This window comes from Coffea eugenioides, chromosome 5, assembly GCF_003713205.1.
Source record: "Coffea eugenioides isolate CCC68of chromosome 5, Ceug_1.0, whole genome shotgun sequence".
NCBI classification, from domain to species: domain Eukaryota; kingdom Viridiplantae; phylum Streptophyta; class Magnoliopsida; order Gentianales; family Rubiaceae; genus Coffea; species Coffea eugenioides.
Window position 1 is genome coordinate 51,867,921 of NC_040039.1, and position 25,427 is coordinate 51,893,347.

At 37.5% G+C, this 25,427-nt stretch overlaps 4 protein-coding genes across 5 annotated transcripts; 2 read left to right on the forward strand and 2 right to left on the reverse strand.

Annotated features, from left to right (window-relative positions):
• Positions 1-447: 447 nt before the first annotated feature.
• On the forward strand, positions 448-4,828 carry LOC113769994. The gene is made up of 4 exons (XM_027314342.1): positions 448-662; positions 967-2,085; positions 3,368-3,751; positions 4,279-4,828. Coding segments are annotated over exons 2-4 (1,434 nt in total). The 5' UTR covers positions 448-662; positions 967-1,037; the 3' UTR covers positions 4,281-4,828.
• Positions 4,829-5,138: 310 nt separating this feature from the next.
• LOC113770559 (protein Iojap, chloroplastic) lies at positions 5,139-8,107 on the reverse strand. Its single transcript, XM_027315056.1, has 5 exons — positions 7,624-8,107; positions 7,185-7,314; positions 6,732-6,870; positions 6,484-6,605; positions 5,139-5,514 (listed from the first exon to the last, which is right to left on the reverse strand). The coding sequence occupies exons 1-5, from the start codon at positions 7,954-7,956 to the stop codon at positions 5,411-5,413; spliced, it is 828 nt and encodes a 275-aa protein (XP_027170857.1). The 5' UTR covers positions 7,957-8,107; the 3' UTR covers positions 5,139-5,410.
• A 3,200-nt stretch (positions 8,108-11,307) lies between these two features.
• Positions 11,308-15,871, reverse strand: LOC113770365 (porphobilinogen deaminase, chloroplastic). 2 transcript variants are annotated; one of them, XR_003468404.1, is made up of 6 exons: positions 15,474-15,871; positions 13,710-14,115; positions 12,704-12,910; positions 11,863-12,040; positions 11,550-11,759; positions 11,308-11,350 (listed from the first exon to the last, which is right to left on the reverse strand). XR_003468404.1 is itself a non-coding variant. In XM_027314795.1 (5 exons), exons 1-5 carry the CDS (start codon positions 15,716-15,718, stop codon positions 11,647-11,649), a joined length of 1,149 nt encoding a protein of 382 aa, XP_027170596.1. In that variant the 5' UTR covers positions 15,719-15,871; the 3' UTR covers positions 11,352-11,646. The 2 variants fall into 2 exon arrangements, 1 of the variants encoding a protein (XP_027170596.1); XM_027314795.1 differs by lacking the exon at positions 11,308-11,350 and having other exon boundaries at positions 11,352-11,759.
• Positions 15,872-22,033: 6,162 nt separating this feature from the next.
• LOC113772044 (probable BOI-related E3 ubiquitin-protein ligase 3) lies at positions 22,034-23,748 on the forward strand. Its single transcript, XM_027316582.1, has 3 exons — positions 22,034-22,301; positions 22,454-22,862; positions 22,975-23,748. The coding sequence occupies exons 1-3, from the start codon at positions 22,246-22,248 to the stop codon at positions 23,635-23,637; spliced, it is 1,128 nt and encodes a 375-aa protein (XP_027172383.1). The 5' UTR covers positions 22,034-22,245; the 3' UTR covers positions 23,638-23,748.
• Positions 23,749-25,427: the final 1,679 nt, after the last annotated feature.

The window sequence follows — 25,427 nt, forward strand, 5'->3', positions numbered from 1 at the left end:
TGAAATGAAATTTATTTTATTAAAGAGTTGATTAATTTGAAATTCAAGCTATAATTAATTAATGAGCGTCGAGGAGACTTGAGATCTAAAGAGAAATTTTAAATTTCTCTTTTCTTTTAAATTTTTAAAATTTCACTCCTTCCTTATTAATTTTTTTTTTAAGAAAAGAATGATAGGAGTCCAAATTTAACACTTGTATTTCTATATTAGTTTGTCAAACAATAGATGTGCATCGTGAACTTTAATGCCTGTCCCTGCATTTGTCGAACGCTCCTAAATGGATAAAACTATTGGAATGTTGAGGAAAAACTTCATTGAGCAGAAATTTTTCAGGATAAAAAAGAAAGAAAAAGAATTGAGCGTAGGATAAAGAAAATTTTAAAAAAAAGTAGGGTAAAGAAAATTAGAGGGAGGAAGGGAAAAAAAAAAAAAAAAAGGGAAAGAAGATAAAAAAAAATTTAGATGAGCCTGTTTTCAACTGGAGAAAAAGAAGAGAATCCACTGATGAACATCGTTTAAGCAGGAGTAGCTTGGTTGGGGACGGATGGTTGAACAATAAGCTTCACCCTATCCTTCGTGATTTTTCCACTTCACTCGGAGTTGTCCCTCTAATCTCTTCCACTCCATTCTTAACCAGCCCTAGATAAATGATTCCTATACTGGTCAGTTAGCTTAATTTCTCTTCATGCCTCCGTATTTTTTCTCCTTTGTTTGTGCATTACTTATGCTTGTATTGATTAATTAGGCGGGCCTCGTTGGATTTTTTATTTTTTTTTTTGAATTTCTTCATTTAGAAATGTGGTGCGCAAATTGATTCTTCAGAAATGCTGCTTACAATTCTGGAAATGTTACCATCGTATAGAAAAAGATAATTTTAAGTACATAAAATAAAATAAAATAAGTAGTGTTTATTTGGCAAAACATTAAGTTAAATTTCCTGTTATTGATGTGTGCTTGTGTAACCAGATTAGATAGAGGGGAATCGGTGATTTTGATTTTGGGTTTAGCTGGGAATCTGTGTTGGGTGAGTGAGTTCCATGGCAAGTAATGGACTTGCAGCAGCAGCAGCTTTGGGTCGAGTGAAGCTGAGTGATCTTGTACCATCTGAAGGCCTTCCGTCCGATTCTTACAAGCTCTCAGTTTCGACCTTGTCTCAGTCACTAGCTCAGTATTCCGCTGCTATTATCCAACTGCCCGCAAGTGATGCCGCCCTCTTGAGGTCTTGTCTTGAGTCTGCTCGTCTCTACTTCAACCAAAAACCTTCTTACCCTTCTGCTGATATGATTCACCCTGATGATCTGCGTGAGTGGTGTAAGACCTCTGGTTATCGTGCAGATCCTCAGCTCTGGCAAGAAATATATGATTTCAGACCTGGGCTTACTCCTGCTGACCCGACTAACGAGATGGAATTCGCTCCTGCTGGCTTGTTGGATATATTTGCACTACTTGGGAAAGCAGCAAGAGATATACTGGATGCTATTAGCTTCTTCTTGAACTTGCGTAGTTCTCCTTTTACTGAAATACTTGATAATGTTCCCCTCAGAAACCGTGAAATATCATCCTCGGTGCTCTCTGTTTGTTGTCATGCAAGGCCTTCTTTTCAGGGAGCCCAGCATCATAATTTGACAACCCAAGAGGATGGTCAACTTGTGATGTTTTCGGACCAAGAACATCAGGTTGATCGAAGCCTGATTACTCTAGTCAAGTCAGATAAGGCTGGTTTGCATGTGAGGGATTTCCATGGTCGTTGGGTCCTAGTGGATGGTGATCTCGGTCCCCAGGAAGCTATTGTGTATCCTGGTCTTGCTCTGTACCAAGCAACTGCTGGATATATAACCCCCGCAATGCATCGTCCTGATATTGGTAATCTACAGGGTAACATGTTTGGGCGATGCTCTTTAGCTTTTAAGCTGATGCCTAAATCCATGACCAACCTTAACTGTTCAGAGATGCGAGCTGCTGGTCATGGGGTTGAAGCCCAGTTCCAGCTTCCAGTACCAGTTGATGACTTTATGCAAAGATCCACTGATCAAGTCCTCAGTAGGAATAATTTCCCAATGTTCACTTTCCCCACAGCTCAAGATGGTGAGAAACATCATAATGCTTTGATGTCTCTAACTTTAATGAAATATAATGCAACTATTTTTCTGTTATAGCATGTCAAATGTGTTGAAATTCTGAAAATGTTTCTCATCAATTGATTTACTTCATGACTTGTGTAAATGAAATCGCACAGCAGATTCTTGAATAAGTTTTACATGCTTTACCCCGGTAGATTCTTGATATGTAAACTTTTACAAGATGTCTGCAACTTGGATATCTTGTGATATTCGAAGTACAGGAAGATGAAATTAAAGATGAATTATTCACCTCTCTAAATACTTATTCACCTTTATTTTTATATTTAATATGAATTATTTATATCATTGAGGTGAAGCATTGTGAAATTGTCCATTTAAAAGAGCAGATTGGGCTCTATCAGTTCATGGGTCTTTTTTTTCCTTCGAGTATTTTGTCTTTTCTTTAGTCAGATGTCCCTGGACTTTGTGGACCAAGTCCTTTTTAGTAACTTTCCATGCTCTACTGTAGGCTGCTACAACTAATCCAAAATTACCATGTTGAGGCTTTTCCCTTCAAGTTCTGCTTTAGTTCCAAAATACCATTATTGCTAAGTTAAAATCATCGGCATATTAAAAGGTACTGCTGTTACTTTGAGAGGAGAGGGCTGGGCAATTCGCCTGTAATTTTGCTACAAGAATAACAGTTTGTAACACTATTGCACCCTGTGGATTTAAGTGTGAATGGAACAGGAAGCATATCCTGCTTTACATGTGGTTTCTGCAGCCATTTGCTTTAGCAAGTTGGTCACAGAAAACCAGATAAACCAGCTCAGAATTTACTGCTGGATTGATCTAGAGCCGTGTTGCTTGCCTTGCATTAATGTTATAAAGCTGATTGTAAATGGCTTGTCAGGAATTTATCTAAATGTAAAGAAAGTGAAACAAGGTAATTAAAACGGATGGATCAAAACAGCAGTCGGAATCTACATTATTTAATGCCTTCACCTTTCAAGTTAGCCAAGAGTGGGTGAGGGTTAAAAAAAAATGGGAACTTTGTTTTTTGTTTATCATTTTTAACTTTCACATGTATCATCTTCTTGGCTTTTCTAAGTCAGCATGTAATATACTGGGTCTTTTTTTTTTTTTTTTTGCCTGTTCTGAAATAAGAATATATTGGGTCACAATGAATGTTGATGTGAATAGTTCTGATATTTCATGAGGTAGCACTTGCATCTTTTCCGCTTTCCCATTATCTTAGTGAGTAGTTTTTAACAGCAGGTCCTTGGATCGATGAAATGCTGGTACAGGATCTATGAAGCCTATTATTAAGAAGAGGAAGAATAGTTCAAGATGTAAACCTCTTCCACCTTCAAAGAGGCTACGGCTTGAGGCCCAGAGAGTTCTCAAAGAAAGGGTTCAAGATATAGCTGATAAAAAGGGCATCAAGCTGCGGTTCTGCACCCTCAAGGAATGTGAGAACCACATCCACTCACTTGATAGTCCATGCGCAAATATAAGGATGGAGATTGGATGGCCTCCTGGAGTTCCATTTGTTCACCCTCACGATCTCCCAAACAAGGCAAAGATTGGATTTCTTGAAACTTATGAACCTGGTTGGTCTGCAACTCATGATATGGAGTTAAGTCTAATTGAACCTGGACAGCCAAGTCAGCATATGGCTAATTGTAATTGTAAGTCTTCTCAGCATTGTGCTCAGGACTGCTTTTTTTTTTTTTGATGATGAGTTAAGTATGGCTAATAAAACTGAGTTTCTATTGACTTTTAACCAATGAATGGCCATTGTTAAAGAGAGGAAAAGTTTATACAGTTCTAGGAGTTTAGAGCCTTCTGGCAACTAGGTTGACATTATTATTATTTTCTAACTGAAGTTGAGAAAGCCTCGTAATTTCTCGCTGAAATATTGGAGTGGAATAAGCATATGTGAACTTTGAGGACATTTAAAATGGAAATGTGTTCCTTGCATGGATGTATTTGTAGGTACTAATAAAATGTAGCATAAGGGATGGACAGGGAGAAAGGAGGAGGGGTTTTTTTTTTTTGTGGGGTGGGGGGAGGAGCTCTTTCACTAACTCTCCTCCATGAAGAAGTCCTATGTACTTCACTTTTTCTCTTTTTTTTTCTCTGAAACAACTTTCGTGAGACTGGCCTTGATATAAACAGCTCTAGCTAAACAGTGAGTCATGTGTTGTTCTTGCAGGAAAGCATGTTCCTTTTAAGAACGAGGGGACTGTTTTGTGTGCACTCTTTGGGCCAATACGGGTCTGCTTTGAGGGCCTTGGTCCGCTATAGGGGCAGCATGTGCTGATCATTGAATAGGAATTTGAATCTCTGTAAATACATCAATTTTGTTTAAGAAAAGCATTTTTTTTTTTTTTTTGGGGTTTGCCCTTTTTGTACCGTTAGTTACTTCTTTTGATAGTTTAGATCTGCTTTGAAGGTCGCAAGCATCTGCTCCAAAGAAGAAAAAGTATCTGGGAAGGACAAGGCTGTTATCCTCTGCGATGAAATCTATGATGTCACATGCACATCAATTACCCTAAGAATGTTGGGTTAGAAGTGCCCTCCATTATATGAGACAAGGGGAAAAAAGAAATGCATTAGATTCAAATCATTTCTTTTGCGGTGCTCATGTTCAAATTCTACTACTAGCATTTTGTACTGTAATAGGGTGATACTTTTCTCAATTAGATATAGTTTTAACGTGCGAATATGGAATAGTGAGAAATTTCCAGCTTCACGTTTCATGACGTTGATCCCCCTTTCAGGCATTTTTTTTAAGTGCAGTTAAATTCTCCTTTGCGGTTCGGTATCCCTTCTTTATGCAGAAACTACATTTAAAAATGATCTTTCAGGACTTCATCGCTTATGAGTTATGTCTGAAATCTTTTTTTTTTTTTTTTTTGAAGTTAATTGAATCTGATTTCAGACGAAGACTGGGTGATAATGCTTTCGTTTACTTTCAATCTTGATGAACAGTTCTGTAATAGAAAGACAATTTAAGACGTGATTTTTCCCCATTTCTTTCAGAAATTGTATATAAAGGGTAAACTGATTACATCTAAAAATTAGTTTCTCTCTTGGATTGAATTATCTGGGTACCGATTTTGAATCAACTTGAACCAAGGATCTCATCTACATGAAGGAATACTAGTAACAGAAGTAGCAGAAAGGCTTGAATTTCCCAAAGGCTCCGCAAGAATGTGGTGAAGCCAAAATAGCCAATGCAAAGATGACATGCTACCTCTTGATTTGCCAGGTATTTTTAGAATCTCTGATTCATTTCGTAACCTGGGAACATCATCGGTTGCCTCTTCACTGTAACATCGTTGTTAGCTTTGGAAAGGTAGCTCAATAACCGTTGCATTACCATAGAACTCTTCCAAATTGTAGAAGGCTCGTTGCTGAGGAAGAAATATATGCACCACAACATCTCCTGGGAAAAAGAGACACACAAGTGATACTTTAAGAAACTTCAACAACATTAGTACTTCCGGTCAGCACTTGGAATGAATGTCTGACAGACTGCAGCAAGCACCTCAACAACCACCACAACCCTCCCCCCCTCCCCTCTCTCCCAAAAACAAAAACACACACGAACACACTCACCTCTCTCAAGATCTGATCATGTTCATAGGCCAAAGCACAGAGAAGAAGAATTGTATGAATATTATGGGTTGCAGAATGTCAGGATAACATGCTAGGTTCTTCATTTGAACTTCAGTACAAATAATGATAAAACGCTAGCAGGTCTCCACAATCAGGAATTAAAAATAGGATCCCTACTCCCTAGCATGTTCTTAGTTCAACATTTTTTTTCTCTAGTTGGAGGATGCATTGCCTCCTCTGGACATTGTTTATTCATCTTACTCACAGAGTAGGCGCAGGTACTGACAACCAAAGCATTTCTTGTTCAGGAAGACGGCTAGGAAAGGGCAAGTGGTTCTGTCAATCAGCCTAGACCTTCTAGAAGACAAGGGAATTGGCACAAAAAGCTGATGGCGGCTACTATTGAAACTTAACAAGATTGTACAGAAGCTGATTCTTTGAAATTATTTAGCTTGCGGGAGAAAAAACCACCACGAAAACTAGAAAAATTCTTCCAAGGGAAAAGCACAAGCCTAAGTGGTGAAGGAACAACCTTAAATCTGTCTACTGCACAGCTCTGTGTTGGCTTATGGTGACATATCTTAGCTGTGAATCAAGATTTATATCATGCGAAGCTAACTTTGATATAGTCTAGCATAATTAAATGCCTGAACATCATTGTTAGTAATTCTTCATTGAGAACATAATGCAGTGTCAAAATAAACCATGATGACGCGAACCGCACAAGGGTGATTTTCGACAAAGAAGTGCTATGGGATTGTTGTCCATCATATCGCAATCAACAACAAACACTCACCGAAGTCCAACAACGTCCATGAATTAGGTTTTGATTCCCCGGCAGGACCTCTTCCAAAAGATTTCAAGTCCCCAGCAGCAAATCTTCCATACTTATTCTCAGCCATGTCTCTTATTTTAGTCCTGTATACCACAAACAGAATCACTATTTCAAATTACTCAAACTAACTCTCTGTTAAGCAGTAATGAAAATCACTTGGTCATGCATGGTTCATTTGTAAAAGCTCCGGGTAAATTAACAAGAAATACCCAATAGCATCAATCTGAGGCCGAGAAAATGCCGTGGCAATAATAAAAAACCGAGTCCAGTAGACTAGAGGTTTGACAAAGAGGACCTTTATGTCACCAGCCTTGACCTCGCTTGCTACTTTTGCTGCAGCAACAGCAACTACAAAAAGGGTAGAAATTCTATCAAATGCTTTGTTACATGGCCAATTAGAGACAGCGAGAACATCCAAAAACTAAGAGGAAAAAGAGGACGCTACAAGAAGGAGGGTAGATACAGGTAAATTAAACAAAACAAAAAAAACTCGGGCATGCAGAGCAGAGTAGAAGTGGTTTGAGCGTAATGTCATTGGCACTGAAGACAAACCATGGCTGATGCAACCGTTTGACACAGCAATTTAGAAGCCTAAAGCTGTAGACAACTCTTTTTTTTTTCTTTTTGGGTGAGGTGTTTTGGGGGGGGGGGGGGGAGCTTACAGGACAAGCTTTCAGCATCATCATCTATCTCTGCTGCAGCAGACTTGTGATCGCTACTTCGATAGATTACCTTTCCATGTTTTTTGAACAAGTCATCGAACATATCATCAGTGTCTACACTACTTGCATCCTGCAAGAATACTACTAGTACACATCATTATGATTGTCAACAACAAGCGAAAAAGCACCGAGTCTGAGAAGTTCTGAATTGAAGTTCTTCCAACAGCCAAAATGGTTGCTTTCTCGCTTTTGCGTCTCAAAACTTGATGATAATTGGGGCCATTAATATCAACATATACAATCTTGAAACTAGCTTTCATACACTTGGTCATGAAATAAAAAGGGGAAAAAAAAGAAGAAGAAGAACAGTAGTCACAAGCTGAAGAAAAGAGCAGTGAGAAACAGTATCAGTAAATACTAGTAGTGAATAGTGAATTACCGAGCCGAAAGCCATAGGGGAAGATAGAAAAGAGGGTGTGGAAATAGAGAAATGGGGGTTGGCAGAGAAGCCCAGTTGAAGGAGGGAGGCATAAGCACCACGACAATGATGAGGATGATGGAGAGGCGGGCAGGAATTAAACATTGCGGGACGGCCCATCAGTGGAAGAAGCATGTAAGCTTCAGGGGTGCATAAATGGCGGCGGGGGAGGTGGACGGGGGGAGATAATAGAGTTGCTGAAAAGGTAATGGAAGAGGGGAGAGAGTTGGGAAGGTGGAGAAGAGCGGAGTTGAATTCCATGGTAGTTACTCTGCTCCTTGTATGATTGTACATAAAGCTAAGCTCCTGAACTATTTCGAGTTAAGCGAGGCAGAGAGACAGATGAGGGAGATTTGGGTGGGGATGGGAAACCAAGAAGATACTTGGATAGTATTTTTCTGCAGATGGCTTTCCTCTTCTGGGCTCTGGGGGTCCAGGATGGTATTGGATCATCGCAGCAGGCAGCAGGAGGCTAAAGGGATTTTCCACACAGTTGATTTGCACAACAACAAAAAACGGGTTTGGATTCTGGTCAGGCCTATTGATGAAATGTTCGCTCTTTGAAGGGGAAAAAAAAAACACTTGAGGCTCCTCCTTTTTTAAAAAGAAATAAATAAATAAATAACCATTGCTAACCTTAATAAACAATAAAAACTGATTCAACCATTGCTTCCTTTTCCTTTAGAGGAAGGAATGGCGGCTGCAGGCTTCACTGCTTCATCTTTGTTTGCCTCATGCCAAAAAAGTGTGGGATGAACATTTTTGGTGTCCACAAATAAATTCATTGAGAGAGCCCAGATACATCATACATACTAACTAAAATTCGCTGGAGGTGAAAATCTTCTCTCTTTTCTTTCCTTTCATGACTTAACATCTCTCTTCTTTTCTTTCCTATCCTAATTTAACTCCCAAATCGGTGCTGGCAGCATCAGATGTAAAAATTTGGAAAAGAAACATACCATCCTGGACCAGTGGTTTTAGTTTGTGCCCGAATTGAACGCCTCAAGTTTAAACAATTCCCAGCGGTGACAAGATTAAAGTAAAAGCAATACTACTAATGTGTTTCTTGCTTTCTTCTGGATTAAAGTACGCGTTCTCCCGTCTGTCTGACGGGAATAGCTGAAGCCTAACTGGCAAAGTTATTTCGCAACGAATTCTAAAAGTCAAATTTCAGGTAAAATTAAATCCTAAAATAATGACAACCCAGCAAAAGATTAAGATATTTGTTGGTGCAAGCCATATGCACACCACACCATGAAGCGATGAGTCGATTTTGTAATGCTAAGACGCAAACTCACGGAATCACTCATCAAATATAATTGACATCATCATCATCATCAACAATAAAGGAGCTGAGCAGGTCGTCCGGTTCGGGAGGAGAATGAGCATTTTTATTTTATTTTATTTCCAAATTCGAGGGGATCGAAGCTGGGATATAGGAGCACTTGTCAGGAATTCTAGCTGCCGAAGCAGAAATCCAGGACCCAGCAGCAGCAGATAATAGGTATAACTTATCAGTTTAATATATGCACTTGGTTGGTACTACCCATACAATACATACAACGAAAATACTACTAGTATATAGTATTTGCTTTTGGTACTGCATAGTAGTAGTATACCAATATAGGGAAAGAAGGAAGGAACGCTGTAGTCGAAGAAAATGAACTTTTACCATCCTTTCCAAAACCCTTCGCCTCTACTGGATGTAGTAGCAGTATGAAGCTCATGGCCATCATGGCCTTGTCCGTCTCTTGTGGCCGGATAACCAATCGGGGGAGGTGCCATCACGTTTGAGGAGTATCCGGCCATTCCCTGATCCGTTGCTGCTTTTACTGTTGGGGATGGTGGTGGTGGTGGAGGATATGCCACTACTGCATCATTTCATTTGCAAACGAGCATCACCAGATTTTTTTGGTTGAGAAGCATCTTTGGATTATGGACACACACACACGCATATATATTGCATGATCTTAACCAAAGCTTACCTGGTTGATTATAGTTACTCATGCGTGCGTGATGGCTAAATTGATTATGCGGTGATCACTTGCTGGATTGACAAGGGATGATCAGGATTCATACAACTCACAAGCCTTCTTGTCGGGGGCGAAGAATGGAGATATGCCCGGCTCCCATGTATAAGCATATATATACGGGCCAAAAAAATCTGGATGGCCCTCAAATTATTAAGTAGGTAGATTTTTAGCCCTCCAGCTACTAAGCGTATAATTTTTGTCCCTCAAACTTGGAAAGGGCATATTTCTCACCCTTTTGGCTAGAGATAATTTTAGAAACCTCCCCTCATATTTTTGCTAATATCACTTGGCATTCCTAAAGTTTCAAAAATATTACTAACATCTCATAAAATCATTTTTTTTTTTTTTTGTAACGATCTCAACCTTGCATCATTAAAATATTCTTACAATAATCATTTAATGAGAGAGAGATATTTTTCTCCCAATTCAATATTTTTTTGTTGTCTTATATTGAATTTTCTACCATATTGATTATAATATAAAATTTGTATTTTTTGCTTAAAAATTTTCTATTCCATAATTTTTTGCCTAAAAGTTGTTAAAGTAGCAAAAGACAAATTTGAAATGATATTATCATAAACTTCAGGGGAGGCTTTTAAAAGTATCTCTAGTCAAAAGGGCGGAGAGTATACCTTTTTACAAGTCCGGGAGGCAAAAATATGCACTTAACAGCAAGGTTTAAAAGTTGACTAACTACATAGTTTGAGAACCATTCAAATTTTTTACCCTATACATGCACACTAGTATCATCAACGTTGATGTAGAAGAAATTTGAGAAGATGTTTTGATCAAAATAGATCGCACGAGTGGTGGAAGGAAAGAAGAATATTATGGCAATAATACCATCTGAATATTTGATCACATCTAACCATAATGCCAAGATATGATGAGATTTGGTAGGATTTTATTTTATTTGACTGTGATTTTATTATAATAAATGATTGATATAATTAAAATAATTAATTGACTTGATTGGTTGTCCTGACCAACAAGACATTCCTTTTTAACTCTCTTGTATTCATTCAAGCTTATAAATATGCCCCTTCAGCTCTCTTGTATTCAAGCCAGCAAATAGGCCTTGTGTTAGACATTAATTTATCAATAAAATCCTCTTTCGTTCTTTAGGAATTTTCTCACGGTGTGTAACAATTTGGCCGTGTCATATATCTTCCAAATATTTCATACAAGTCAATTTGTGCATTAATTCTTTTACTACTAATAATTTTTTCAGTATTGGTACATGCTATACAGCGTAGCAAGGAAAACTCCGAGACGTTTGTCATCACATTCACATATTGCTGGTCTTTGGATGCGGTGCATATGTAAGTTTTTGGAAGACAATGGACGAAGACAGAAAGAGAGTTTAGACAATGAGGAAAAAAAAAAAAAAACTTTTGAGGAGACAAATATTAGAAATCGAAGGACGGAGAAGTATACGACTGGGCCAAAGTGATAGCAAACCTACTTTTCCAGCAGTCCAATAGATGGATCCAACCAAGCAGACGCAAACAGACTTGACATACAAAGTGGGCCATCAGCAACACCAGATCCACTACCATCCGTCGATTGCACATACCATTTATCGGACACATGGACTGGGCACGGACAAGAAAGGCCAAACGCCAGGTTGCATGTTGCAGATCTCAAACGCCAAACTGGAACATGGGAATATCTCGACAGGATTTTATAGAAAAAAATGCTATACAACTACCAAAAATTATTCCCCTACAGTTAGTTACAAGTTATAACAGTGGACTTAATAACTGGAATGCCAAATAAGTCCGTCCCCCTCTAATGGTTACAGCAGCATATCAAAATGCTACCATTACAAGAAGAAGAAGAATGAATCCCTACCTTGGTAACCCAGCAACACCGCTTGGATCTCTCTCTTTCTCTATACATGTCTAAATGGAAGCATACTCTAATTCATCGTACTCACTCATTTAGTCGTCTAACTCTCGAAAAATCCTGGCCCAGCCTTTGAGAGAAGTTCCTTGCCCGCATCCTTGCCCATGGCAACCATTTCTTCAAAAGTGTATGAACCTTTTCTGGAGGTTTCAAGAACTGGAAAGGACAGCAGGAATAATACAAAGATGAGCACAGAGCTGTGCTAAAAGCTTAACATCTCGTTTGGCAAACAAAGATATGTCAAAATTTTGGTCTTTACCTCGGGTACCATCTGGGGAAGCCACCAATCCTCTAAAGAGACAATTACCATCCTCGTCCCGTGAAGCATATCCAGCTATTGGCGTGCGACAAGACCCATCAAGCGTTTCTAGAAATGCTCTCTCACATGCAACAGCCAACCTGGTTTCGTCGTGGTTCAGTGAGGCTATAAAACCGGCCTGCATTAAACATGGTTGACTGAGATAAACACGCAACAGTGGACATAGAATCTTCCAAAAGAACTACGTGAGAGATTCAAGATACGCTGGAAACCAAGATAGAGAGCCTCCCATGAACCGTATCAACTATATACTTTCTTCAGATTTTGAGGGAAAACCATTAAAATAAAATGCAGCAATATAACAGCAAAGATCCATCACAGACAACGATAGTTTACTCTTAATTATTGCCAAAGGTAAAACACTATAAGCTCTTGAAAATCAAAGTTAAAAAAAAAAAAGCATAGAATCATTCAGCTCACACAATTAATGCATTTTACACGTACTCTCTGCAAACAGTTTTACTTGCACGAACCCAGCCTATGCCTTTCCCGACATCTAACTAAGTGATGAATCCCATTATATCAGCAGAAGATATGTACATCTATTCAAGAGACAGGAAACTCTTCTGGTTTATCAGGGAGATTTCCCGAAGCAAAGCACAATGCAACAGTAACACGCATCAACGTAATCAGATGCACGTCCAATCGTGTAACATTTTCAAACCGATGATAGGATATGCATCCAAACTCCATCTTAGCAAGGTTAAATTGAATGAGAAAAAACAAGCAAATTGACAGAGGAGAGGAGAAAACTAGAAATATCCAGTAGAACAGCACATACCATCTTCTCATCATCGCTTCTACATGCAATTCCAATGGCCCCTTGAGCAACAGCTGGAAGCATATCATCCATAGAAAGAATAGAAGTGACATTTTCTGTCATATTTAGACGTTTGAGGCCAGCTAATGCCAATAATGTTGCTTGGACGACTCCATCATTCAGCTTTCTTAACCTAGTCTGAACATTCCCTCGAAAGTTTTCAAGCACCTATGGACAAAAGCTCAATCAGGAGCAATAAAAACAAGCAAAAGAAAGATAATGGTAACCTTGTGCCCAACCCTAACTTCACTAAGACTGGATGCAAAAGCATTGAAATAAATTCAACTGAACATCCTAGATAGTGAACTTCTCTGGCTTAAAAGATCAAAAGAGTGTCAACTAGTGGTGGAAGTAGCTGGTGCCTACGAATTACTCAACTGCACAAGGACCTGTTGATGAAAATTGATCACTTCCTAGAATATATGCACTTATATCCTAAAGTGCAAACAAACAGAAATTGATTTGGATTTTAGGATACAAAATGCTCTAGTAAATTAACTTATCTTAAGTTAGTCCAGAAAAAAGCATCAAAGAAGGATGAGATTTGATGTTTGTTTGTGACAACTATAATAGAAATTTTCTGCCAAAAATGGAAGTCAGAATACAAACTTTTTTTTTTTGTTGGGGGGGTGGGGGGGCTGAGGAAATTAGAATTTTCCCTAAACACTCTTTTACATCTTAAAATTAGATTAAAAAGGAAAAATCCTCCTGTTTAAATGCACTTTCAATTCCATTCAAAGAAAACAGCTTCAAAGATATAAATGTCACTCTTGCCTTTACTTATGTGAGCTTCAAATTTATTGCCAAATATAGCATGCATAATATAAGAAGAATTAACTAGTTATGCTTCTCGGAAAAAATGCTGGTAATATTAAGTGTCAACTTGATAACAATTTCCTCATCTCTTGGCGAAAATAGTAATACTATTAGAGACCCTCATCATGACAATCATCCATATCGTGCTCACCTTAAGAGATGGATAACGATGAAGAATTTGCGATTTCCTCCTCAGCGAAGCAGTACCCACGACTGCTCCAGCTGGAAGATCTGCCAGTGAAGTTGCAGTTAAAGAAATAAATGCATCACGTACATCCTCGCGGGGAAGATTGCAAGGCAAAATTGTCTTATCAGGCAAATATGTAGGAACATCTTTCATTGAGTGAACAGCAATATCAATGTCTGCATTAATGAGAGCCTCATCTATTTCTTTGGTGAACAAGCCCTTCCCACCTATGTCTGCTAGTGGCTGGCTTAAGATTTTATCACCTGTTGTTTTTATTATCACAATTTGAATTGACCCCTCTTCAGCCAGTTCTGGATGAGATGCTATCAATTTGTCCCGTGTCTCATGAGCTTGTGCAAGAGCTAGTGGACTGTCCTACACAATGAAGAGTTGTATATGTGAACCATAAGAGAGGCTACATAATGACTAGCGGGTGCCATTCTATATGCAGGTGGAATTACCCAATGGCAATCAGAAGTGAAGAAAATAAAAACAGGAGGGTGCATATATAACACAGAAGCAGTATAGTGTTCTAGGAGTCAAAACATCAATTTGTACTTTCTTGCATCGATACTATGGACATAAATTGGTCAATTAGTGGCAACAATTAGTTAGCTCAAGAATACATGAAACAGCTACTCATTTTTCAGTCATGTTTTGGTTATCAGACACTAGGGGGCGCTTTTTGCTCATTATTTTTCATATTTCCCGAGGATCTGATAGTACAAGAAAGGGATAAAATGATAAATATGATGGTTGTCTTTCTTATATGTCAACCATGTTAGAAAGAAAAAAGTGGAAATTTTTATTCATATTCTCTTATTTAAGTAGTAAATTCTGGATTAGGATATGCATCAGTGTCATAACTTGAGGGCATGGTCTCTATGTTCCAAGGAACTGGATGAAGGATCTGCCTCAAATCTTGTGTTCTTTTCAAGTGACCACTCGCAAGTGAAAAGGTGTCTCTGTCTTCCTCTTGAAGGAAGCAAAAAAGGAACCAAGGATAATTAAGCGTGTCAAAGCAGACGCGACACTCTTCAAGGAACTCCAAAATCCTAAAGGCAAAAGAGGCTGTCAGTAGATTTTATTTATCCTAAGTCAAAAGAAACATGGGTTTCTACAACACTCCAAAAGCTCGGTTCCAAAAGGTTGATATCTTCTGAGCTCTCATAAAGGAAGAAGAGAAAACTAAATTTCTAACTCATGTTTACTATGTACCATGGACCCTGATAAATAGTACCAACGTAAACAGGGAACAACTGCCAAAAACAAAATCCTACCACATTGATCCTTCCATATGCAATCCCCAAAAGTTTGATGAGCAGATCGGTGAGTTCAACTTAAACTCTTTGACTAATGTGTTAAGCAAAACTAATTCCATCCAACAAAATATGCTCGCTAGACACATTAACTAAATCAGTTCGACTAGCCTATGCTTCTATTTGTGTCACGGAAGATTATTTTCCATTAACTATAGTTCATTTGAAATATCCTAGAAATGTTATCCAACACCGGCAACAAGATCCAACACAACAGAACCAATCAACCGAACCCATGTTTTCTTGAATAACAATAATCAATAAGGAAGCTGCAATGAGCATGACAGAAGAAGATTCAATAATCCAGTTGCTGCTGGATGTTTTTTTTTTAAACAATAAAAAAAAAAAGCTTGTTCCACAAAAGAGCAATCTTTAAGCAACAAATGAAGAAAAAGAGAAGCAACAGTACCTCCCTCTTGTTCCAATTCTTATGACAGCAGTCTTAGTCTGAGTGTGGTGTTCAACAGCAATGGAAGAGCTAGTCACCAGAGTTTTCCTGCGTTGATTTGGAGGGGCAGAAGTTTTATGGGAAGAAGGCAAAGTAAATCCAAGAGCTGAGACGGAAGAGGCATAGGCGAAATTGGAGGCGAAGGGTCTTGGGTTACTAGTGAGAAAAGGATGTTGATTTAGAGTGCAGGTGGATACGGTCTCCATCGGATTGGATGGGATGGGACGGACGGATGGATGGATAGGGAGGTTGAATTGAAGAAGGCAATGAAGCTTGAAAGAGCTGAGGGAGTTTGTTTTTATGAACTATACGGAAGTGGGAGTGGGGTTTTGGGTTTGACAGCTTATCCTCCAGCTCACCCACCTCTTCCACGACAATACAAATACTCTACAAATACTATGCCAGCCGTTGAGAAATCTTTAACAAGGGTTGGTTACTGTTAGGCCAGCCATCAGTTACTCCGTCATTTTCCGCAGCACAGCTCAACCGAATCCGGCCTTTCAGCCACCGAGGCCCATTGAAGATTTGTGATGACAATCTCTAGTCCGTCCTAAACACATTGGATACCTCTCTCTGGTCGATATGGGCGGCGTCACACCAGAGTCCAGAGGGCCCAAAGCGGTTGTCATTAGTAAAACCAGCAAGCAATTTTGGCCCAGGAATGGCTTTGTGTGAGAAATCTCATCTCCGACGAAATAAAAGTAACAGTAAAAATAAAAAAAGTAGGCCTTAAAACACAGGTATCGCAGAGCCCACAATTTGTTGCCAATCTCCTTTGTCAGATTTTATACTTTAAAAACTAAAACTCCGTTTGGATTAGCTATTTTTAGGGTATTTTTGAAAAAATTTTCTGTAACAGAGTTTTTAGAATATATTTTAAAATATTTTTTAGAAAATATTTTGAAATATTTAAGAGTATAATAGTTTATAAAATATATTTTGAGATATTTTTTAAAATTTTAAAAAATTAAAATTAATTTTTAGATTACCTTTTAGAATACTTTTTAAAAATTTTATTATATTTGAAAATTAATTTTTAAAAAATACTCCCATCCAAACAGAGACTAAAGTGTTGAGATTTAAAGTTAAAGAGAGTACTTCAAATATAGTTGAAGAGTTGCAACGTGAAATTAAACCTTGCTCTTACACAAAAATAAATAAATAAATTCCCAACAAATAAAAAGGAAGAAGAAAAGTGAAAACGTGCGTGCGGTTCACAAGTCATACAAAAATAGAATAAGCAACTCAACTTAAAAGGTTGGATATAGAGAAGGCAAAAACAAATGAAGGTGTAAAGATAAAAAGTTAATAGTACTTAGTCAAAAAAAAAAAGTTAATAGTACTATCAAGAAGTCAATCGGTGCTTCAATTGGCCTCGAAAGTCGAAAGTGGGGAAAGCACGAACGCACTTGCATTTCAATCTACATGCTGCCCATCTAGCTACTAGTAGTATTAGAGTTACGTTTGAATTAGCTGTTTTTAGGATATTTTTGAAAAATTTTACTGTAACAAAATTTTTAGAATATATTTTAAAATATTTTTTAAAAAATATTTTGAAATATTTAAGAGTAGAATAGTTTTTAAAATATATTTTGAAATATTTTTTAAAATTTTTAGATTAACTTTTAGAATATTTTTTAAAAAATTTTATTATATTTAAAAATTAATTTTTAAAAAACACTGCCATCCAAACAGAGACGGCTCGAATCACGGATGGGAATCCTTCTGGTTTCGCACAGTTTAAATAATTCAATGAGCATTGTACTTTTTATGAATTGTGACCCACAAACCCCTTATTTACTGACTCATCTTCTTTTGTACATACATATATACTGGGAACTCCCTTTTACTATTGTGCTCTTTTATATTGGGAATTCCCTGGTACGGTGTGGTGCTTAAAGAGAAAGGAAAGATATTATTGTGATTTGGCTGAATGGGGGCAATAATAATGGAGGTTGGAAGAAAGCTGATTCCTCGTTTCGTTTGGGTGGAGGAATCCACCGATACCATACTTCTTTCGACCTTTCACTTTGCGTCTGGTCGATCAGTACAGTACCATTACATTTCTGTCACTCTTCGCTCTTCTTCTTCTTCTTCTGCTTCTGGTATGTATTTTTTTTTTCTTTGGCCCACTTTAGTTAAAAGGATCACAAAACTGGAGTGATGATGAAGATTTCTCTGCCTAAGCGCATCAAATTCATCGATTCTTGAATTGTTTGATGTATTGGATGCGGCATAAATGTATGGCGTCCAAACTTTATGAAAACCAAAAATGCATGGAAGAAACACAGGGTGCGTAATATTTACCGTACGTATTGCTAGGTGGTAGCTCATCTAGCTACCAAGTAGGTACTTAGAATATAATTTGATAAGAGATGGTAATAATAATAAGGGATAATTTCACAAACCTCCCCTGAGGTTTCTGACACTTGCACTGAGGCCCCTGCAGGTTTTAAAAATTTCACCTAATTCCCTTGCTTTTCAAATTTGGTAACAATTCAGTCCAATTAGGATTAAAATATTACTATCATGATAGAGATGGCATTTATATTCCATGAATACCCTCTTCCTCCCTATATTAGTACAAGATTGCTTGTTAATAAAAAGGTAGAGATGATTATGGGTATTTTATTCTGAATCATTTAATTTATGTTAAATACATAAATATTTGCAAATAAAATTTAAAAGCCGTTACACAAATATTTTTACGAAAGAAAAACTAGCATGTTTTATATTTAATATAAATGAAGTATTTGAAAGTAAAAAAAAAATGTCCATAACATACCAGTTCTTTACGAGTTTCTTTCATTATATGAATAAAGTACTAGCTATTTATGAGTATTTTACTTTGAATCATTTAATTTATATTAAATACATAAATGTTTATAAGTGAAATTTAAAAAGTGTTACACTAATATTATGACGAAAGGAAAACTAGTAGGTTTTTATTAACAAACAATCTTGTGCTAATATACGGAGGAAGAGGGTATTCATGGAATATAAATGTCATCTCTATCATGATAGTAATATTTTAATCCTAATGGGACTGAATTGTTACCAAATTTGAAAAGCAAGGGAGCTAGGTGAAAATTTTAAAACCTAGAGGGGTCTCGGTGCAAGTGTCAGAAACCTCAGGGGAGGTTTGTAAAATTATCCCTAATAATAAATTTTTTTTGGTTGAACTGATGATGATCATCATTATCATGATTATTATTATTTTAGTCAGCTGTCACGCACTAAGAGTAATACTGCGTTAAGAGTACAGATTGATCCCACAAAAATTCTTTTAACATCAAATCATCAAATGAGCTAATTGACAATAATCAAACTGGTGGTGCACTCGTACACTTTTGAGTGCAAGAATAAAAAGCAACCTTGATTAATTATGGGCGAGAAGCCACAAGCGTGTGGAGTAGGAAGAAGTAAGGGGGCAAAAGATCAACTAGTATTCATTATTGTTTTACAGCGAAGGTGAATCGGAAGCAAGATCAGAAGAAGATCGATTCGAGGCCGTATAATTTTATTTGTGTTGGTCGGTGTGCAAAATTAAAAGGCCTGGTCTGATGATGCGTGTTAATCATTCTTGATCCCAATTAAAATAATATATTATTGTTGCCACATGGGCCGAAACAAGTACACTAAGGGAAAAAGTAAGAAACGACAACAACCATTTTACTGTAATTACTGATTACTGGCTAGTGGCCAGGAGGATAGGAGGGTTAATTTATTGGCTCCAAACTATAATTAAGGAAAAAAAAAAAAAAAAAAGTCTGTTCTGCTTGTCTCCTTAACTGCAGCTACTTTGTCTGAGCGGCGCACGGTTGATGCCCTCGTACTATATATTATATCTGTGGACATTAAAGGTGCATATAGCTGGATTTATTTTCTACCTCAGAAAGGAAGGAAGGTACACCTGGCAAGCATAAATATATTATTACTATTCTATCTCAGAATTGTTTCTTTACTACCAGTAGCAGTTTATTATATATATATTATTATAATAAATAATGATACGGCTGCGTGGTAGGATTGTATTTAATCAAGAACGAGACAAGTAACGTCTTGGTACATCGGGTTAATATTAATTACTATTGGTGTAGGACAGCGTCCTTGCGGGGTGGGAGGCTAGAACGGATCTGACAAATGCTGGCAATAGAAAATAAATACTACTACTAGTACTCAATTACCAACTGACACCGTTTTGACAAAAAAAAAAAAAAAAAAAAAACCAACTGACACGGACGTATATGGCTACAAAATCAAACTGAGACACTACCAGTACAATGTAGTCCACTTGCAGGTTAACTTTTCCTGCACCGGTATGTGTCATCAGAGAGAAGCGTTCTGGATTGGATATTCATATTCATGTTATATAGAATAGACCGGAACTTTTGGTCCCCTCTTCTTTAAGTACGTACTATACTTAGCTACTGCTTAAAAAAACATCGATGAAAGAAGAAACAAGAAAGAAGGAGAAGATGAATAGAGTATTATCGGGGTGTCAATAATGGCAAGTTACACTAGAAAACCATGTAAAAGATAAAAATAAAACTGTCGAGGATAATCAATGCCAAGTTTGTCTGCTATAAATTTTTTAAAAATTTTAGTTACAGCAACCTCAAAAAGCTTCTTAAAGTTTTTAAACTATACATTTTTAAATATTAAAAAAATATATATTTCAAAAACTTTTTAAAAAATTTCTATAGTAAGTTACAGTAAAATTTTAGACAAACACCCGAAAAATTCACTTGCCAATCGGCCAAGCGCTGTACTGACACTGGAGTTGTGTTTCATAGAAATTTCCTTCCTTCCTGAATCGGTGGTCAAAAGATCATCATAGTCGTAAAAGGCAGGATTTCGGGTGATATACTCTGCTACTAGTAGTCACTAGACTAGGTGAGGAGTAGTCAATTAACCACGTGTCAGTATATATATGTATAAAGTATATATAAAGTGTGAGCTGGAGGAGCATAGTGTGACTGCATACGGCCATTACGTAATACTACTACTTTGTCCTGGAATGGGCAGCAAGAAGCCTGCCAAACCCAAACAGCGGAAACAGCCGTCGGAACAAATTCTCCTCCATCCTCTCCGCTGCTAAGTGCTGCTAACTTCGGCTGCTGTCCTGCCCCCGCGTCAGAATTCCACTAGTAGAAGCAAGCCCCACGCACCCCCGGCCCCCATCTCTCTTTGTGGACAAAAACAACAGAGAATTCCCATTTCATTCATTCGCCATTCTGGCCCCGCACTACCCTTTTCTCCACTGCACACGTGACCCATCCCTCCCACTGCCACAGCAGAGCAGAGAGGAGGCACTCCTACTCCATCAAAATGGGTGACTTGAATTAAAAGTAAACAGTTCCGTTTGGAGGACCGCCTTTCCATATCAAGTAAACAGGAGCTTTTCAGTCCTTCACCATGTCCCCCCCTACACGGGAATATGTCAAAATTATTAATTTTGAAAGTTACAAATATTTATAAATTATAAATAGTGTTTTAATATAAATTAAGCGTTCAATTTAATTATAGTCTTATTCTTCAACCTTCCATATACAACCCCTCCCTCCTGAAAAGAAAATGAATTCTAATTGCTCTACCTTAACAATGCATCTTCAAGTATTTTCTGTCATTAGTGTAAATTGTTTTGTCAAATAAATCGTGCTGGCCAATTTTCAGTTAGTTTATTTATAAAATTTGCTTTTATTTTATAAAAAAAGGTATCTTGAAAAATAAAATTTTGGTAATTTCTAAAAGAAAATAAGGTAATACGCAATTACTGATCTAATAAATGATGAAGATTGATAATTGATGGAAGATTGTGTGCTCCGACAAATGCTTGCCCAAGTCTTCCAAAAGCAAGCAAAAACAAATCCCTAAAGAATCGCACATAAAGTAATACGGGATTGACACAAAACTCTCGTGTTGTTGTTGTTGTTAACATAAATTAGACTGAGTCAAGAAAAGGGAAGTGCTTAAATAATCATTATTTGTATACAAATTATTTACTTGTATTATAAACATGTTTTTTAATATATATATATTTTATTTTACATGTATCACATTATAAAAATATGTTATATTAATTATTTCATATAATATTTTAAAACACTCTCGAGAGGAGGGGTTTTAGAGCAACCGCTGAATAGGAAAGAAAATAAAGACAAATACAAACATTAAAAAAAAAAAGCGAACAAACAAGGAAAAAAGGAAAAGATATATAGACATTTTACTGCTGCTTGCCATATTTAAAGAAGAAAAAGAAAAAGATTTTCCAATTCCCTCGTCCCTCCTCTCTTTCTTCGTCTTCTTTATAAAAAACAGAGCTTGAGAGCTACTAGTAGTTTATACGAAAAGTCCTCTTCGAAAATATTTTCATTCAAGTACTTACTATATATCGGTGCTAATGTACGGATTCCTCGACCTCTCGTACGTGTATTTGTATTTGACCAGAAGCCAAACCCTCAAATAAAATAATATATATATGTATATATGTATATCGAACCTCTAACCTTAAACCGCCTTTTGCATTGCATGCTTCTCTTTTGCCTTTCGTTCTCTCGCTTTTCTCTCTACCCTCGCAAATCCCCCACCCAACAAGTTTCATGACTCAACAAATCCAACTATACGCGTAGAAGAAGAAGAACAGACAGATCAGGGATATATAGTAATCACGTATGTTGGAAAACCATCCGCCTGAATTACTGATAAAAGGTCAAGGGCGACTCGTCTCCAAATGGCCGTTGAAGCTCGGCGTCTCTGTCTTTTCACACCACAGATTCTTGACAACAGGTGCCCAACTCTTCGTTTTTCTTTTCCTGGTAGACTGACTTTTTTTTTTTTTTCCGTTTTCTCTTAATGTACACTACCATATGGATTTGATTTTGGGAAGCTAAAGGTAGAAAATCGTTTGTGGCCTTATGGGTTGGTTTTGCTTGTGCCAGGGGAATGTTGAATGTGATTGAAGGTGTGAATAATAATTTTAATACTATTAATAACAACATGATGTATGGCGAGCCCTTTGGTTCGACGACCACCACCACCGCGGCTGATGCATTGATTCCTCCTGCTTCCATCAACGGTAAGACTGTTGCGGCAGATTGGACTCCGGTGAAAACGGCAATGAAGTCGGACAGTGGCCTTACCTGCTCCATCCCTATCCTGGCGTCAAGGAAGCGCCCCAGAGATCCCTCCTACGCCGGAATCGCCAACTGCCACCGCAACTTGCTCCCGTTTCCTGCCAATCTTAACAGTAGTGAACGCTGCACTTCCGTTGCGACTTTCTTGGGAGAAGACATCTCCTTACGCACCCAGCAACACCAATTGGAAATCGATCAATTCATCTCCCACCACGTGAGAATCCTGCCTACTAGCGTGTTTTTGGTTGTTTATATCCAGTTGATTTAAAATTTTTTACCCTTTTATTTTGAAATCTTGGGTGTTGGGCTATTTGATTATTTAACAGGCGGCGAAGGTGAGAAAGGAAATTGAGGAACAGAGAAAGGATTATTCATTGAGGGTAATAAGGGCGGTGGAGGAGAGCTTGATGAAGAGACTGAGAGCGAAAGAGGAGGAAATCGAGAATATTGGGAAATTAAATTGGGCATTGGCGGAGAAAGTTAGGTCGTTGTGCGCAGAAAACCAGATATGGAGAGAATTGGCGCAGAGCAATGAGGCCACGGCAAATGCATTGAGAAACAACCTGGAGCAGGTGGTGCTGGCTCAAGCCCAACAAGTCGAAGCTCAATTGCATTATAAAGCGGAGGGTTTGATGGATGATGAAGCGCAGTCATGCTGCGGAAGCAATTACTATTTGGATATGGGAAAAGGAGGAGGAGAAGGGGCAGAGCAAGTGGAGCGTAATCGTAGCAATAACGATGACATTGGTAAGCGTGCAATAAACGAGGAGGAGGAGGAGAGCGGCAGTGGCAGGAGGAGGAGGAGGAGGAGGTGGTGCAGGGTGTGCAGAAATTGCGGCAAGGAGGAGGCGAGCGTGTTGCTGCTGCCGTGCAGGCACCTGTGCTTGTGTTATGCTTGCGGGCCTGCCCTCGACTCATGCCCCGTTTGTCTTTCCACCAAGAACGCCGCCCTTCACATCAACTTGTCCTCCCATTCCTCATCCACCTAGTTTTTTTCAGTTTTTTTTTTTCAGTCTTAATTTGTCGACTGATAAACAGAAGAGATAGAAAGAAGAAGAGAGGGATCTTGGAAGAAATTTTAGATATGGTAAGAACCAATAAAAAAGAAAAGGAAAAAGAATATATTCCATTGACTTCCTTAATATTTATATATATATATATATATATTCCTTAATTAATTACTATGATTCTTGGTACTGTTAGATTTATGTGTTGATTTTGTTTAGGAGGAGGAGGCGGACTATTTTAAATTTGACCGTGTGTGCGGCATGGCATGTGTTGCTCCGCTTTGTTAGCAAGCAAGGGTGCGAGAGGTAGTAGTAGTACTGAGTGCTGGTTTCGAAAGTGGCTCGTTCAGAATAAAAGTCTGACACGTAAATGCGCGAGCAAATGTCGCTGGTGTTTCGAGCAGCCATTTATTATTGACCCACCGCGAGAGGCTCTCGGATTGACGTCTATTATCTTATCTGCCTCTTGCGTTTGGGTAATTCATTGAAGAGGGAAGGAAATAGTAGGTGCCTTCAATCTCTAATCCAATCTCATTGACCCAATTAAAAAATACTGCTCTATGTCTAACCCCGGCTCCTTCATGCAAACAATCATGCTTCTTCACCTTTTTTGTTTTTGTTTTCGGGACTAATCTAATTTGGATTTGTAGTCTTCAATGTCATGTGGCGGTAGCACTACAGTCGGAGTGAAAAAATAAAAAAAAAGGTGCAACCACAAGACGATTATACTCGCACTAGTTACAGTAATAAGCCGTGCAACCAATATTTTCCAAATTAAGTGCGGTTGAAAAAGAAAAATCCTCTTTTTCTAAAATAGCACCCAAAAAAGATTTAAAAAAAAAAATGTGTGACCATGTAGTGAGCTTAACGCGTGGGTTTGTTTGGATTATAAATTATTTGAGATATTTTTACTGTAGCACTAGACTGCTAGGACTCTGTTCTTAGCAGCCCGTTGAGTATCTCTTAGTCTCATCTCTGTTCTTAGCAGGGATGAGACTAAGAGATACTCAACGGGCTTCTAGGACTCTGTTCTTAGCAGGGATGAGACTAAGAGATACTCAACGGGCGTAACTTCCGAATGTTTCTAATCTAATTGTGTATGTGTGTGTGTAAGTTTATTCCGTTTCGAAAAAAAAAAGAGACTAAGAGATACTCAAAGAGTAGAATGCAGATGCAGGAGGAGGACGGGTGAATTGTGAAGTATTCTCTCCGTTTCAATTATTATTTTGTCAGTGTTATGTTTTGAGATTTTAATTCTTTAATAATAGTTAATGATTTGATGGGGATATTTATAATTTTATTTTTATAAATTTAAATAATAACATACATATGATTAAAGTAAATATGTTTATATTAAAATGAAAAAAATAAAAAATATTATAACTTTCTCAACACGATAAATATTTCAAAATAAAAAATATGACACTTTCAATGAGAGCGAAGAATGTTTGTAAATAGATGCACCATTTAGCAATAAATATATTTATTTATAAATATTTATAAATGTATTATAAATGCATAAATGTATATAAATATATAAATATAAAAATTATAAATTATAAAAATACTCAAAAATATGTTTTAAAAATACCTCTAAAAATAATCCAAAAAATATCTACAGTAAAAGTTTTTCATATAGTTTTTGAAAAACAACTAAAAAAATAACTAATCCAAACGGACTTGTATTAAAAAAATGAAATGCTACAGTGTTGTTTTTGAAAAATAACCCCAAAAATAGCTAATCCAAACAGACCGATGCTGCTACGTAACTA